The 16,527-nt window shown below is 45.4% G+C and overlaps 1 protein-coding gene across 1 annotated transcript in view; it reads right to left on the bottom strand.

Annotated features, from left to right (window-relative positions):
- LOC128713220 (uncharacterized) overlaps nucleotides 1-11,197 on the bottom strand; it is a 58,155-nt gene extending 46,958 nt beyond the window's left edge. Inside the window, exons 1-2 of the mRNA XM_053808080.1 lie at nucleotides 11,149-11,197; nucleotides 6,479-6,694 (exon numbers count right to left, since the gene is read on the bottom strand). Coding sequence (XP_053664055.1) covers nucleotides 6,479-6,694; nucleotides 11,149-11,197 — 265 coding nt within the window. The remainder of the gene's footprint in view (nucleotides 1-6,478; nucleotides 6,695-11,148) is intronic.
- Nucleotides 11,198-16,527: the final 5,330 nt, after the last annotated feature.

Here is a 16,527-nt window from a genome sequence, read left to right as displayed (position 1 = left end):
TTAATACCCGGTTGTCGGTTAATCACTGGTTCGGTGAGTAAATAATCGATGATCTGCCGATCGTAATCACCCTTCGATGGGATTTCAACATGTGAAGAAGCTCTCCATCGAAGGATTGTTAACAGCTCCACTTCAGTTCAGCTTTACACAATACCTAGCACGAGATTTGCTTCACTGCCTTCAAGGAGCGTGATTTCGGACGGTCCGTCATTAGGATGCAGTCATTAATACCGATTGATTGCTAACTAACCGGCTAAGGAGTCCGATATGTTCATTATGATGATAATGACCATCAATTGGCGTGATGCTTATGATATTAAGTTATAGCTCACAGAACCCCTCATAGACCACGTAGCTGCATTCTATGCTCCTTCTGTCCCACCCAAAAACCATTCCACCACTCAGCACGGTTGAGCATATAAATTACCGAGCAAATAATCAATCTCTATCCTCTCCAGGGTACAAACTTCCCGGCTTCTCTGGCTGTTGTGTATCGCTCATCGCCCGAAGGTTAATTTGAATAAAATGTCGATTTATATTAATTTTCACACCAGCGGCAAATATTCCGCTTCCTCCGGGTTGACTTCTGCACAAGTATGCATTCGATTGCGTGCCAGTTCGCAACGTTCGAGCTTTGCGTTGTGCTGAGTGACGTTGGAAGTATGGTTTTGTCACCAGAGCGTAATGAGAATTCGATCGATTTCGACGTCCCTGGAGGTACGTTAGTTCATTTGGAGCAAATTAATTTTAGCGTTCTTAACAAACGAATGCCATTCTGGAGAAATTAGGAATTTGATCAGGCTTTACCAAGAGAGGTTGATAGAGGCTGAATCCACTACTACAGGAAGGGCTTTAATTAACTGCAATGCTATTGAATAATACCTAGCAATATTGATTCTTTAGGTAATGCGAACATTTTATATAATTTATAGGTAAAGTCTCTATTAGTTTTACAGGGGTTCCCACGACTCCTTTTATTACCCGCGACATTCTACTTAGAGAATATTTAAAGAAAATGGTAGCTTTTTGGAGCCGTCGATGGCTGTCGATCGCAGTTCCTAGTACACTATACGCGTTAATGTTTCGCAGTGGGCGATTATTTCCGGCTTCTTTTGTACAACCATCCCACCAACGCCCAACAAAACGTTTTAGTGCACAACCAAAACAGCATGAAATCCCCAGCCAAAATATTGACGGCACGAAGATATCTACTCTCTGTGTCACATTTAACACTCCAAATGGTGCCAAATTTAAGGCAAATCGTAAAATGGTTGTTTTTTTCTCTCTCTTTACAATATCGCCAGCAGCAAACAAACCATCGCTCAGCTCGCGGTGGGATTCCGTAGCCGATGGCAGGCGGAAGATAACTGCCAGTCGAGCAAGAACAGACCCGGCTAAAGAATGTCGCTTGACGTATTAGGTTCGTTCACGAGCCGTGGTGAAATCTGTTCCGGTTGCTAGAATCTCAGCACCGTGGATCGGTTTACTACCCTGCTCTGGTTGCCAAACTTGGCAGCTTTGGTCGCATCTCCAGATTCGGCCGGCAGACACTTCCTGCATTCCAATCAACCCGGAGAGTCATTCCATTGCGTACGGTTGTAAATTTTGACGTTCCATCCTCGAGCGAATACTTCCCGCAGGGAAAAGATCTTTTGCGAGGGTGGGACGGAAGTTGGGGTTGTGCAGCGAGGGGGGCGGGTAATCGTGGAAATGCTGGAGTTGGTTTTATTGAATCTAATCGGTGAAACAGTAGCAAAGCTGAAATTGGAATTTTCATTTCTGGCCATCAAACCGTGCGGTGCGCAATGTGGATATTATCAACTGTCACTCATTTAAAATGGGCGCCCCCGTACGGTAGTGCCACAGTCCGGACGATTGCATATTTGGTGCCATTTTGTTTACGACAATCATAACCATATATAGTGGTGGCGGGGGGAATTATGCACCACAGAATGGGTTCGTTACGGAACCAAAAGGCACCAAATTATGACCTCCAATACTTTACCAACCACCTCGAACTCAATGAGCTTTAACGGGCTACGGAGCTGATAGAGATCGGATGATAACAGTCAAATTACCTTTTCGCATCACATTTCCCTTAACTATCCCTATGTTTCTTGCTCACCCGGTTCGACCGACACGCTCGTGTCTAGACACACTCGAGACGCACCAAGCAAAGGTTCTTCGTTTTCCAAGTGCTCCTTATCATGCATCGATCGATAGTCAATAGTTCGGTCGTGCAAACAAATTGTCTCCTCATCCCTCCCCAATCTTTACCCGTCCGTACGTCCCTACCATGCCAGTGGGAACTACAATATTCCCTCGCACTCCGCGCACTGTCCGAAAACCGCAATAAACTCCGTCGGTCCATAAATTACCGCACCATCCGAAAAGTGTGAGCCGGCCCTTGGCATCACATAAACTAAGCATTATCGAGGAAACGTGTTCAGCGTGTCTAGCACGGTGTTGCTGGGGTCTTTGAATTCGCTGTGGGTAGCATCGCTGGCTGGCTGTAAAACAGTAGGTGTTTGGTTTCGCCATGTGTGTGTGTGTGACAACAAACCGTTTTCAAACGACAGCAGCATCTGGAAGAAGCGCGTGCCCCAAAATTGTCAATGACATCCATTTATACACCATACTGCGAGCATGATAGAGCGCACTTCGTCGATTGCGAACACGGAATCCTACCAGAAGTGACTCACCCGCGAAGATGTACATCTTCTAGCGGAATCAAAACCACCGCTGCGGTGAAAATGATCGTGATGAAAATGGTGATGCTGATGATGATGAGGATGAGCACAGCATATCGATGTGACGTCCCCTGTCCCGCGCGTGTTTCTACGGTTGGCAAATTAATTTCTGGTGTAGTTTTAATTGGTTAAGGTGCGTCCGCTTCCAACTAGCCATTTTCGGATTCGACACAACTCCGACACCATGTGGTGGTTGTAAGCGCGTAAGAGGTTTTTAATGGTCCTCCTCCAGACCTCGCTCCTCTGTTTATGGACCATCTGGACGTCCTAGGCGGCCGATTGTCCGACCGCAAAAATCACTTCGTGCGTGTATCACACCATTACGGGTACGGTTTCCTCGGAAATCAGAATCACCCACTGGGAGCCGTGTTTGTATCCGCTGCCACTCATCTCACCAAAACCCGACAGTTCTGGAAAGTCTCCCCCCTCCCGCTTTTCGGAACACATTCATGAAGCTCGGCCCACGGTTGACCGGCTTTAAGTCCGGTGTGTGTCAGTAGAATGCCGTTCCAGAGATGGGTATGCAAACGCCCCGGCTAAAACCACCAACTGGCCACAGGTTGATGGTGCCATTTGCATAACTTCGACCGACTCCGTCGTCGGCAGGCAGCTACGACGGTTCGTCGTACCACCACGAGCACGAGACACCCGGTACCACCAAACGGTCCAGTTCTTGGCAGGATGTTAATAAAAGTGAAAATTGAATTCGAAGATTATTAAATCTACGACACGATGTTTGGGGCAAACGACACGGTTGAAATGGAACGATGGAAGGTGTCGTAAAACTTTATCGACATCCTGTAGGTGGCGAGATGGACTTCCAACATTGCGTTAGCCGACTAAAATTAGTAAATCCTTCATGCCGCCAGCCTAGAACACCTAGATGACTTCATCCAAATTTTGTGCCGGCGGTCGACGAAGTCGATCAATATGTAAGATTAATTCTGGGTGCTTTCTTGCTGATTAACAGCCCGGCTCGCCAGCTCGGCTTCAACACCTGCTAAGAGCACAAAGACATTACCAAACACCGGCCCGGTTTGGATCACCCAGGTGCAACACACAAGGAAGAGGATTACATAAAATGCACTATTTTTATCACTTTCATCAATTCAATTTTATCTCCCGAAAACGCAACAATTCGTTATGGGTGAAAAGAATAAACACAGTTACGTTAATCGCCAACACAACGAAATCTAATCATGCATCAATTTGAATGCAAATTTCCAGAACATAACATCTTAACACCGAACGGGGGAGACGCTCGAATGTAAGAAAATCTTCCCAAAAAAAGCACGGCGATAGAGATTCTTCCGCCATGCCGTAGCTTATACAAACACTTGAGTTACACCACACAATAGCCAAGCGTTTGTTCGAGTTCCCGCTTTTGAGCAGCCCGGTATGGGGGATACGATACGAGCCACGCGCTTGATCCATTGTTCACACGTGTATCAACCGTCGCACCGGTCCCTTAACCGTTCCGTTGGCACCGTGCACAAGTGTGGCTAATAACGATGCTTAATTTATTGATCCCTTATTTGGGAATAGCGACGGCATAAAGGGTGCGAGTAATCTAAGCCGGATCTAAGCCGAAAAAAGCATCAAAGCGCGTGTGAGACAGTGCCCTCTCGAGGATGGTTGGATTAAAGGCTTACAGGGCTTCCCGATGTCTGCACGAAATATCTCACAAAAACAACAAGTTTATATGTGAATACGTTCTCTGTTGCAATCGAAAACTCTAAGCTGTTTATAATTGTATTTTCACCGGTGAGGGATAGAGCTAATTTAAGAGAGTTAAGATTTAATTGCATGAATTTTCGTTGGACACCAAGAACCCTGTAATATATAGCTGTCAATAAATGATAAAAGCGGTAAGAATAGATATGAAATCAAAAGCCCAAGCGAACTCCCAATCGTGAGCTTAGCGTTGAAATGGAAACCTGCTATCACTGCTCGACCATCTCACTAACTACGCTTTTTTTCCTCCATCTTTTCCACCCACTTGCTTGTACGAGCAACGGATGAAACTGCTCGCAATCCCTGCAGCACGACACGGCCATTCGCAACGAGAATGAGTTCATAAATAATAAAAATGCTCCAGCATACCCCGGGCTTCCCGGTATATCGACATCGATCTAGGGCTGGATCTGTTTGCTGGTGGTGAAGATGGATTACACGATCGCATACAATCGGAAACACTTCTTCAATGGGAATCGTGCACGGAAAAACTCTCCTTCTCTTCACATCTTCCCCCTGGGGATAGGTGCACGTGGAGATAAATCGCTCCGTTTATCATTTCCATTCCGACGGGCTTGCCGATGCCGCACACCGGAGGTGGTTCTAGCGTTCTGTGGTGTATCAAATAAGAAAACGGTACTCCGCACGGCAGTTGGCGGCGTCTAGACCGTGGTCCTCCAAAAAAAAACAAGGTGTTCAGTGCTTTACCTCGCAGGTGTAGTGGCATGTGCAACTGTCTAGTTTGCAAGTAGCTGCATGTGCGCCCGGTAAACCACTCAGTGCCTGCAAGATGAGTTGCATACCATCATCCTCCATCGGTGTGCCGTAAAACTTGGCACGGAATGTACAATTTATTCATCGTTTTGTGGAATCTCTGTCCGTTCGCTGATGGACCGGGTTTGCATCATCTCCGACCGATGGAGGTTGCGGTGCTAAACCGCTGGCCAAGAACAAGAGGAACACCAACCATTCCCAAACCAATGCCCAAAACCCGGCGAAAGATTCCTTCCTTCGATCCCCGTCCTGCCCAATCCATAACTAACAATTTTTCTTCCTTGCCGATGGTCCAACGGTATTTGGCCTCAGCAAGCAAAAGCGGTGTAGTGAATGTACTGTATAATTTATTTAGCGTGCCTAGCGTAAATGGGGAAAACCCATCCCACACTGTAGCCCGCAAATCCATCTTGCGGACCGGTTGTGTACCGACTGGTGGTTGAAAATAAATGGTCCATTGTGGCCAACAGTTATACTTCTTGCTGGGAATTTGCGAGTGGATGTGTGTGTATTTTTTTCCCACTCTATATTTACTCAATTCTGATTCTGATGAATTGCAGTATGGCAGAATTCCTGTATGAAAACCCTCATACGGTAACGTAACGAATGCGATCGATGGTGCGCAAGATAGCCGGTTGCAATTTTTCCATCCTGTGTTAGCAAACTCTTGTCCACTTTCTTGCGGGTTTCTTTATCGTTTGTTAGCTTCATATGGAAAACAGTGAAACACTGGAACAGGATGCTCAGGTTGAAGACGCCTGGCCTGACACACCGTCTGTGTGTGATCGTAACCGCAATCGGAAGCGAAATAGGATAAGACAAATATGGTGGCATCAGCTCCCAACAAAAAAGGCTCTTACGGTTTTTCGAAAGTCGGTGACGGTGGTACCACATCTGCCTTGACACAATGCAGCCAATCATGCACAATCTGCACGGGAACCGTAGTAGCGTGCGGTCTGTTTCGGCTTCCTGCACCGAAGTACCAATCAATTCAATTTGTTATCCCTCGTTAAATTTATTCCTCTCAATTTCAGCATCCAGCAGGGGAACGTATGATAAAGTGGGTGGAAAATTGGTCGACTCCTTCCGTGGCCGTGAGATGCTTAGCAAACCCACACGGGAAGATCCGAAGTAAAAATGAAACAAGAACCGTTGGGTACAGCGACGAGCTTTTAGGCAGCTCGCAAAGAGCGTTGGATATAGTGGAAAGCTTCACTCACCTGGCACACATGCCGGCAGTTTGTTCGATTCCCATTCGTCCGTCTCGATGCTGCAGCGTATTGCGGCTAGCTGCGGTTCCTGCAGCCGGTAGCCCGATTTGCAGGTGTAGTGTGCCGTCACATACTCTTCGTTATCGTCCACGGTTAGTCGGGCGGATCCGTGTGCAATTTCCGGTGGCTGCTCGCAATCCTCGTACGTCTCGCCTGTGGCCAATCCTGCCGGGCCGGGACCGGGTGCCACAAAAGCAGGAGGGAGATTTTGGTCGGAAAAAGGAAGCAAAAAAGACAGGAAAAAAACAACATGTTAGTGCTTAATCAAACAAGCGTATCGGATTTTGTAATAGCACCGCTAATCACACGCTAAGCGTGCGTACTCCCGTCAACTCCGATACGAATCATTCGAAACATCAAAACAAAATGCGAACATCCTCCCGTGGTTGGCTCGCCAGCAAACCACTGATTGACAGCCCGGGCCCGAGCCCGACGTCAATTGACCCAAAAAGCGAGTCAGTCTACGCTGTGCGTTCTCGCTCCCAAGTGCTGTAAACACCGCAAGCCAATCTTGGACCTATCAGATTGTGCGTCAATCAAAAATCGATCCCAAAAACCGGACACAACGTTCCATGTTGGCGTGTCTTCCATTGTCGACATGAGGACCCTTCTGTGTGTGGAGCAACTAACGCGCACACTGGGAGGTCTCGTGTAACAGATTATTAGAATCTTTGTCGCATGCACATTGATCGTAACGATGTCCAAATTCGAATAGAAATCGCTTAGAGCGTTAGCGTTAGCGATATTTTTATGAATAATACCTGTTCGGGTTTGAAGTTCCAATGCTGAAGATATTTGTAAGTCATTGTGCTCTGCAGAAAGTAAGATTTCTTAGCATATTTATCTGAATAGAAGCAAAATTGACCTGTCGACTGCCCGCTATTTGCTCTTAGTGTCCTTGGAGCAAGACGAAAAGTCGAATGTAATTTCCTTTCGGGACGGACATCCAATCTCCGGTAGATAACAAATGGAATCATTTGCTGACCAATGCTCCCATCACAAACTACATTGATGCACTTGTTTCTGCAGGCCATCTGTACGTCATAAATGATCTCCACATCATTCCAACCATTTTAACAAACAGATTATATTTACTCGAAGCTGCAAGGAGTCACAAAACCCTGTTAACCAACGCACTATACTGGACGGTAACGAACTTTCCTGGCGTCATCGAAATCGTTACTTCCTCTCGATTTTAAACCTTCTTCCCAGGCAATCATAAGACGCCTGCCTTAATCAACAGCGCCACACTGATTGATGAATGGTAATGACACCCGTAACCAATACCACGTACTCCACCCACCCGCACGTGCACGTGAAGATTGTTATAAAACAACCCAGCCCAAAAAAAACACCCAGACCCTCTTAAAGTAACATAAAAAACCGACCGATTTTAGCGGAGCAGACAGGCGGGTCAGCGATACGCGATGCACGGGTGACAAATTAAATTAAACGACATCAACATTCGGGCTAGATTTCACCGTTTGATAAACCGAACACGGGGTGTGGATGAGTGTATTAGCCGGCGTCCCACGCAACCAACCGGTAGCCACCGACGGCGACAGACCGTGGCAAGTGCAAAGAAATAAACCCCAATTCCCATTATATCGGGAGCGCCCCCTGAAGATGCGCTCACGATAGAGCGTGCTTTATAGAGACGTGAACACTACCCGTGGGTTGTCTTCCGGCACAGGGCACGGGGTCTTGATTGCGGGTCACCGGAAATCGTCAACGGTTTATTGTCACATTGCTCATCCGGCAGAATGGAATGGCGCTGTACAAACATATACACGCTGTATCGTTTACACCAAGCCGCTTCGGTGCGAAATCGAGTTCCACCGTGTTACAAGCGATCGTACAAAGGGATCCTTCTAGCTACAAAAAACCACTTGCGCTTGGTAGCAAACCAAGGGAAATAATCATCCTGGGGAAAAAAGGGAAAATCTCAACCCAACACCCGTGTTCTTCCCTTTACGGGGAAGATAAACGGCGGAAGATATCACATTAGCTGTCATTGTCACAGTTATCTTCATCCCGTACCCACCAGCCTAATAGACACCCAGCAAACACAACCGCACGCCACTCCACACTGCAGCACCGCACGCAACATGATGGAATGGTAGGAAGAAAAATAATGGTTTGTTACAAATTTCTGTGTGTTGATGCGCTACGACTTCCTGTCACGTTTTTCTTTCCTGCGCAGAATTTCAACGCGGGACAAATGGATGATAAAGGTGCGGCACTGGGTGACGGCGCTACGGTGAGATTTATTGTGCTCGCAATTGTGTGCCTCCGATTTCCGATTTCCTTGACCGACTTCCGTGGCGTCAGAGGCGTTGGGAAGTACCGTGGACCACCAGCGCCACTGATGAAATCCGATCGAACATCGTGCTGCTAATAAAAATGAAATAAATTTTAATCCTCCGGTGCGACTGTGGTTCGAATTTAGCCGTAGAGAAACATCGCTCGAGACGGCTGCTACTGCTGGTAGTGCTGGCAAGCTGTTACATCGTAATCCTTCGACCGAAATGACGTTGTCCAGGGCCAGGTTGGTAACAAATTAAAAAACCATTCTTCGAATGTGCTTGCAGTGAAACAAACGATCGCTTGCTGCGTGGTCGTGTAACAAACAAACGGGAAATTTCATTCCGAACACGTACTACAAATTGATTCAATCATGCCATCAACAAATGGGTGAGCGAAAACCTGCGGATGACATGCATGTGTAAAATGTCTTGGAAATTGTTTGTTCTGTAACTTTGCAACTAACAATAATGGAATGAAATTTTCTCAACATTTAAGTTAAGATTATCAACTAACGTCAGTAATGTGGAGGTTTATTTTGTTGGGCATTTAAGCAACGAATGAATCCTTACAGTTTGTAGAATCTGAGCATTGTCATGGCTGGATGTACCTCAAATCATTTACGAAACTATTAAACAAATTAAATGCTTTCTCTTATGGCCTATAATTCATCATCCTCTGCCACTAAATCATCTGTGAGCAATTTAAGCCACAGATAACCATCCTTCAGGTAAGGTATGAGACCGATAACGAAAACAAAAGGCAAAGAAGGTCATTCACACTAGAATTTGTTACAGTTCCATACATTTCAAACATATTTCGACCTTCCTTACTTATTTATTGCCATTGTTACAATTACCGACTTTATTCTCCGCTACGTAATTCATCCTTTACTAATTGACGGATTATATTTCTGACTCATCCCTGATAACCCATTTACAAACGGAAATGTCATAATGTAATCTATCATTTTGCGTCCGATTCATAATTCAAGCAAACATCACATTCTAAAATATTTACACTATTTTCTGCTCTATGCAACAGCTACCACGTACTGTTGTAAAACCTCCGACGAGCAGATTTCGGTAATCAAACATACACAACAACGACCCGATTCATCCCAAAAACCAGTAGACACATTCCATCTACTCATCTGTCTACGTCACATGAAACGATCGGTAATGAATGGATGTCGTCTGAGCGGTAGTATTTTTCGCACATGAAACTTTCCAACCATTTTCCTCCGCGATCTCGCCCATCTCGGTCCCTCCTGCCACGGTTCACCTTGGTCATAAATTATCGAACCACAACTTCTGGAATCTGCATACTTGAAAAGCCATTTCGCACACAGACAAACTCACACACACACACACACCCGCCCGTACATGCACACAAATTCCCAAATCTAAACCAGGATAAACCGATGTATCGCAATTTATACCACAAATCCTATTCCATATCCGTAGCGTAGTGGCACTGTGCAGCAAAACCGAAAAGTGGTATACCATCATAAATTCATTAGCACATATTCCAAACCCTGCAATGACAAGATCTCCACACGCTCCACTCCTTGTACCACCCGTCACGAGTAAAGCGAAGATTTGACAACTGTGATTTTGGACCATCCTCAAATGGCACTCCAAAAATTGTCACAAATTTTCCAACCATTTTGGCCAACACTTTTCAATCGGTTTACATTTTCTTTTGCATTATTCCACACCGATTTTGGACCGGTGTCATCTTCGTCACCGGTAAGGAACGGAATCAGTCTGTCGTGGTATCGAATATGGCAAGGATAAATAAAACATTGCCTGTTGTCGAGTATGGCAGTGCGGGACGGACAAGGAATGGTTTGCTTCTAGCTACACAACGCTCACCGAAGACAGTGCTGCCTGTTGGGCTGCCACAGCGCATCCCATTAGTCTTCACAAATCTCACAAAACCGACACGTGACACGTGGGATGTCGCTACCAACCGGTGACCGATGGTTGTTAAGCATCGAAATCACACTCTTTCGCCCTTATTTGGCCTTGTTCGTCAGCATAGTCATGGAGTGGCGAGATGCGACATAATGTGACCCCTTCCATAATGCACAGCTTTGGCAATCGACGACGACCCGTTGGATTTGTTTGCTTGAAATTTGTTACCCCAGCGGGACAAAGGGATCGTGGTAGAAAATGAAAGATTAAAGGTGAAATGCGTGTCGGCTTTGAAAGGAAAATTCATGACTTCGTTCCATCAATCGGGATCGACCTGGCGGAGATTGGAACTGGCCCATCGATTTTGCCGTTTGGGGTTTCTCCTTCGATTCGCACCCAGCGCGTGCTCCAGCTGTTGCAAATGGCGCGAGGTGCTAATGTACATTCTGCTATGAAAACTCTCCACAACTCGCACGCCGGCCGGACCATGTCCGGCTCAACTTTTGCCAGCCCAACATCCATAAAACAGCCATTAACTTACTCGTCTCCGCGCACGACACCTCCCCGGTGACAGTGATCGGACAGCACGGGCAACTTTGTCACGTTCGCTGATCAACCTTCTGGCCGCCAGGCGGAGAAAAAATAAGCACAATCGACAATTTATCGACCATATGGTCGGACGGTCCTGTGTACTATGTGTATTTCGCAAAGAAAAACGAACAAACCACTCGTCTCTTGGCAAACACGGGCCAAACCAAGCGCAGCTCAACCACTGACCGCACACACACACAGAGCTTGGAACGGAGGAAACTTTTTGACCTCATGAAAAGTGATCCATTTTTGTTGTGCTTTCATCCTTTCCATCCACTGCACGGGTCACATTCGTCGCCAGTGGTTGGCATTTTTTGATGGCAGTTTATCACATTTCTACCACCACCGGTGGACAGTGAATAAGGATGCAGCTGCTCTAGGGTGTACAGTGCAGAAGAAGATGTTTTTTTTTTTAATGTAATAAAACAGCAAAAGCTATCACACTCCGCTTAAGCTGTTGTGTTTTGAACGAAAGCTATCAAAAACCCATTTTTCAACTGTCATGGCGGATGTCTTTGCTTTTGTGAAGCGTTATTTATGAATGTGCAGCAGTTTGGCACATTAGTCATCATTTAAAGGCCATTTACCCGGGAGGGGATTTAGCGTGTAATTATGCGACCGTTTTAATTGTTTTGCTTTTACATTAAAATTTTCTAAACGTTTGTTTATTCAACGTTTTAATCCCTTTAGACGAATGATTCATCTCCTTCAAATATCAAGTCGCCATTGGTTTTTATCCAAACCAAGAAATACTTGTACAAGATTTCGATTATTTCGGGAAAGCAAATAAAAGACCACAACCGAATAAAGAACATTTTAAATCTCTTCCACAAAGACAAAGCGTTCATCATTTTTCATTATTCAGACCAACGGATTCTTCTCGCTTACCCACCAATTTATGGACATCATCAAATACGAAGGGACGTCATTAAATTTCCGTTTTCGTTTTAAAACTGTCCCATCAACCCTGAAACGGGACGCTGATCGCCACAGTTAATACGAAATCTAATCAAACCATCCACCTAACCGTGATTCCGGTGACCGCACCGCACCACGGCGAGGTGGCTTCAAAACCACCAACCCTCCGACACGACAATGGAGGCGCATGGTCATGGACGGAGCCGGGTGGATGATGCTAAAATTTCATCCACCGGGCTCATCACACCGAACTGCACTGCGGAATAGCACGGAAACGCGTGGACGGTGCCGAGTTTCTAATCGATTTATGGTTCAATTTTCTTTCCGGAAACAATTTTCTTCCGCCAGCCAGGCAATCGCACTGTAATCGCCCGGTCTTTCGGCCAACAGTTTGTGTTGGGAAGTAAAAAGTTCTTTGTGTTTGATAGCTGCCGTTTAAGATTTAGTTTGTTGTGTTAAAAGCCAAAGCTCTGAAATGGTATCGTTCGATACTTCTTTGGATTTATTGTCTTTGGTAGTTAAGGCTAAATTGAGCTGGTTATGCCCAAGTCCAAGAGATTATTGAGAGAATTTCTAATAACTTACTTGTTAAAATCAATACAATCAGGACTGATACTGGAGGCAATAGGTCCAAGAATTTATCTCACACATTTATCATATGAACCTCATTTTGCTGCTCCACATAGTATTCTGTTTAGGATAATATTGTACAAGAAACACTTTCCTATAAATTCACAATTCTCCTCATTGCAATCACTGTTTAAATATATTATCCGCACAGTCGGTGATGCTAATTGTAAGTCTGCATCACCGTAAAGCCATCTGAGAGCACTACACAATTAAATAACTCTCAGATTAAGTGGAGGACTACAAGTGTTTATCCCTCGGTAAACCCTTCTATGACAGCCCTGACCAATCGACAGTTTCCCTGACGTCTTTCTAGCTCGTCGGTTTTAATACCAGGTGATTTAATTAAAGTCATCTGATAAGAGACCGAATGGTTGAAGATGCTTTCCCAACAAGTGTATCTCACTCCTCGATCTTTCAACCTGTTGATGTTGTACCTTTTTATGTTTTAGGTTGCTCTCGATCAATTCAGGATGAGTTATTTTCTGCTGCGAACCACATCAAAGCAACACTGTGCAACGAAAGTGGGCAGGACACTTTGCAAGTTAATCAATAACAGAAAGTGATTTGCTTTATACATTCGGACCTAATTTATCACACTTTTCCTTTCACTTTCGGCATAAAAAATGCTCGAGATAAAACTCTTGCTCTCCCGTGACTTTAACCTTTTCCCAGTCTCTTTATCTCTCTAGCTCTCTTTGCATACGCCTGGGAATGTGCACCTTTAACAATTCTCAAACAACACCAAAGAAACACAAACAAAAGTCCATTACAACGGCAATCGATAAAAGCGACCTGCAGGCGACAGAGTGGTGCGTGCTGTGTCCCTCTGTAAAGCCTTTGGCCAGCTTCCAAAAATAAACGATCCCATCAGTATGTAGCGATATTGTCATTCGTTTCATTTCGATTCATGGCGTATTCGTTACGTACGTTTTCACCATGCCAACTCACGGCGCCCGCGCACGCCACCACCCGATCGACTCTGCGGCTTAAGAACAGCATCACGACCACAACAGCGTACCGTTTCGTTATTCTGGTTGAGAGGTTCATAAGCTCGAGCCGAACGGGAAATCAAACTGCGGCTGCATCACGCCCGCCCGGGGAAGTGCCTCCCCGCGTGTGGGGGAGTGCGTTCTTTCGGTGCAGCAGTGTGATCAGTTGTCTGGTTGCCTGCATTGGAGAAGCAGCAATCTGCTGCTGAGCACGCTCTCGATGTTGCGATGTGGCGATGTTTGCATTATCCCTCGGCTGGCAACTCTTTACGGCTTACGAAACATCAACAGCGAAACCCCGTTTGTTGTGGGTGGTACGGCGCTGGGTGTTGTGAGAGAGAAAAAGTTCACACAGTGGGCGAAATAGATCGGCTTAATTTGTCAAATAGCGCCCAGATGAGGCAATAAATCGCTCGCCCGCCGGTGAGTGTTTTATTTTTCACCCGCGCGGACGCTTATCGCGATGTTGCACATTTGCAGGGATGTGAAAGTGGGCTAGAGAGTGCGATGTTGGTTGAGGCGAGAGTTGGTAATGCGGATAAGTGCACGAAAGGGGTTTTCGTTGAGAGTTTCTTGTTCCAAGTGATCAATGAGTAGGGCACAATTAACAAAATAGACGAAAATGCCTCAAGGTAACTAATTTAACATTGGTTTTACTTTCTTCTTATCGTGTCATTTGTTATATACAGTTGGGAATTGAGGATTCGGACCTGTCCCAGCTCCCGGTACTTTAAGCTTCTTGCATACGGTATGTTAGACGGATCATTTCTCTACGTTTCTCTTTCATTCCAATATAGCACAGGGCAAAGAGTGCATAATTCCTTGGAAGCCTTAGTAAAGACACTAAATACTCAACTAGTGGCAACACCTTGAGCTGACGACCTTGAAGATTCCTTACTCTCTGCCTAATCGAGGCAAAGACACTATCTTACTGAACATTGAATTCAATATGCATCACCAAAGCAAGAAATTCACCGCTTAAGTGCAATACTTGTCCTTCAAAACTGACCAATGCTCGAAATCGACAACCAATGCCCATGATTTTTCGTTCCACCCAAAGGCTAAGCCAAACAAAATAAAAATGCCATATGAATGCGTAAAAACTCATTTCATATTCCGGCGCCTCGCATCATGTGCATCATGTTTGATCTCGTAGCCCCTCCGAATTGCACTCCCTACGGTGCAATAGTGTTCCGGGCAGCATACTGATGATGCTGCTGATGTTTCGGCTGCTGGTGAGCTGTTCCAAAATGGGCATATCATTCCATGGACAATAAGAGAAACACTCACCCCCGTACCAAAGGCGTTACACATTTCGGGACGGAATGTTTTTTTTTCCTCTCTTACTTCGTTACTTCGTTCATTCGTAGAAAATATCTGTCGGTTCGGGTGAGTTTTTATTGAAGTGCTCCCTACTGCTGCATTAGCATTGGCGCAACACACCGGGTGGGAAGCGTACATTCCACGCTGCCGGTGGTGTCGCGCAGCATAATTTCATGCTGCGCATTACGGCACTCAGAAGCAGCATGCAAAGCCGGCGCCCACCTACACCCACGCAACCGAACGCAAGCAAACAAATGGTCACACTTTTGTGACAGACGGACAGACGGTCGGTCGGGCGTATGGATGGATGAATGGTCGGTCGGTCCATTTCTATCACCTTTACCGAAGGCAAATCGAAATCGTGACTCGTCCGACTCGCGTCTAACGTGGCGGAACGGGGAAAGCGAAAGCATCCGGCAAAGGGAGGTTTGGCTTTTCACCGAGCGGGCGCAGATCATCTTACCCGTGCTGGGTCGTGATTTGTTTCTTTCCTCGATTGTTTACGCAGCTACTGCCGTAAGCCGCACACTGCGCACACGGGCCGTCTAATCGATTGGTGTATTGTTTTGTTTTTGTTCGATTTGGTCAAACAAAATACAAAAACAGGCACATGCACACACACTAATCGTTTGCTTTCCCGCCAGTTCGGGTTGATCGACATGACTTTAAGATATTGATACTCGAGGATCAGCTCGATGCTGAAGGAATATCATCAAGGAAGAGTAGACAGAAAATGGATTAGTAAACTGTTCAATAAAAATTTATTAAACAATTTTGGACAAATGTTTCCAAATAAAAAATACAATTATCACTTCAAAGAACAATAATCATTGTAATTATCAACAACAAAACAAGAGTTGTTGAGTTGAAGTGAGCAAGGTTGGTATGTTTCTGAATATTTTTGAAGTTCGCATGGATTCCCAATTCATGTGGGAGTCGTTTTTCATTTTTATTTGTCAAGTTGATGTAGAATTTGTTGTTCATATTTCCATGTTTGTCGCTACTACTCGAAAATTTGGTGTTTTCTTTGATAAAACATTCAATATTCAAAATTTATTATTTTCTACTTTCCGCCATTAAACCATTGCAACATCAGTCGCTGTGGTGCGCAATTACCAGATCAAAGACCATGGTGGCATGCAAAGTGGATTGGCTTAGTCTTGGTCGCGAGTACCACACCAGCGCAATGCAAAAAAAAAGCAATACAAACCCCATCATCTTTCAATAAACACGTTAAACATTTAATCGCACAATCCATTTGGTTTTAGTGCTCCCATTCACTAAATGACGCCATAACAATTGTTTCCATTCTTTCCACTCCGAC

This window comes from Anopheles marshallii, chromosome 3, assembly GCF_943734725.1.
Source record: "Anopheles marshallii chromosome 3, idAnoMarsDA_429_01, whole genome shotgun sequence".
Classification (NCBI taxonomy): Eukaryota; Metazoa; Arthropoda; class Insecta; order Diptera; family Culicidae; genus Anopheles; species Anopheles marshallii.
Note: the sequence above shows the minus strand (reverse complement) of the source record. Positions and strands in the feature narration are given on the sequence as shown.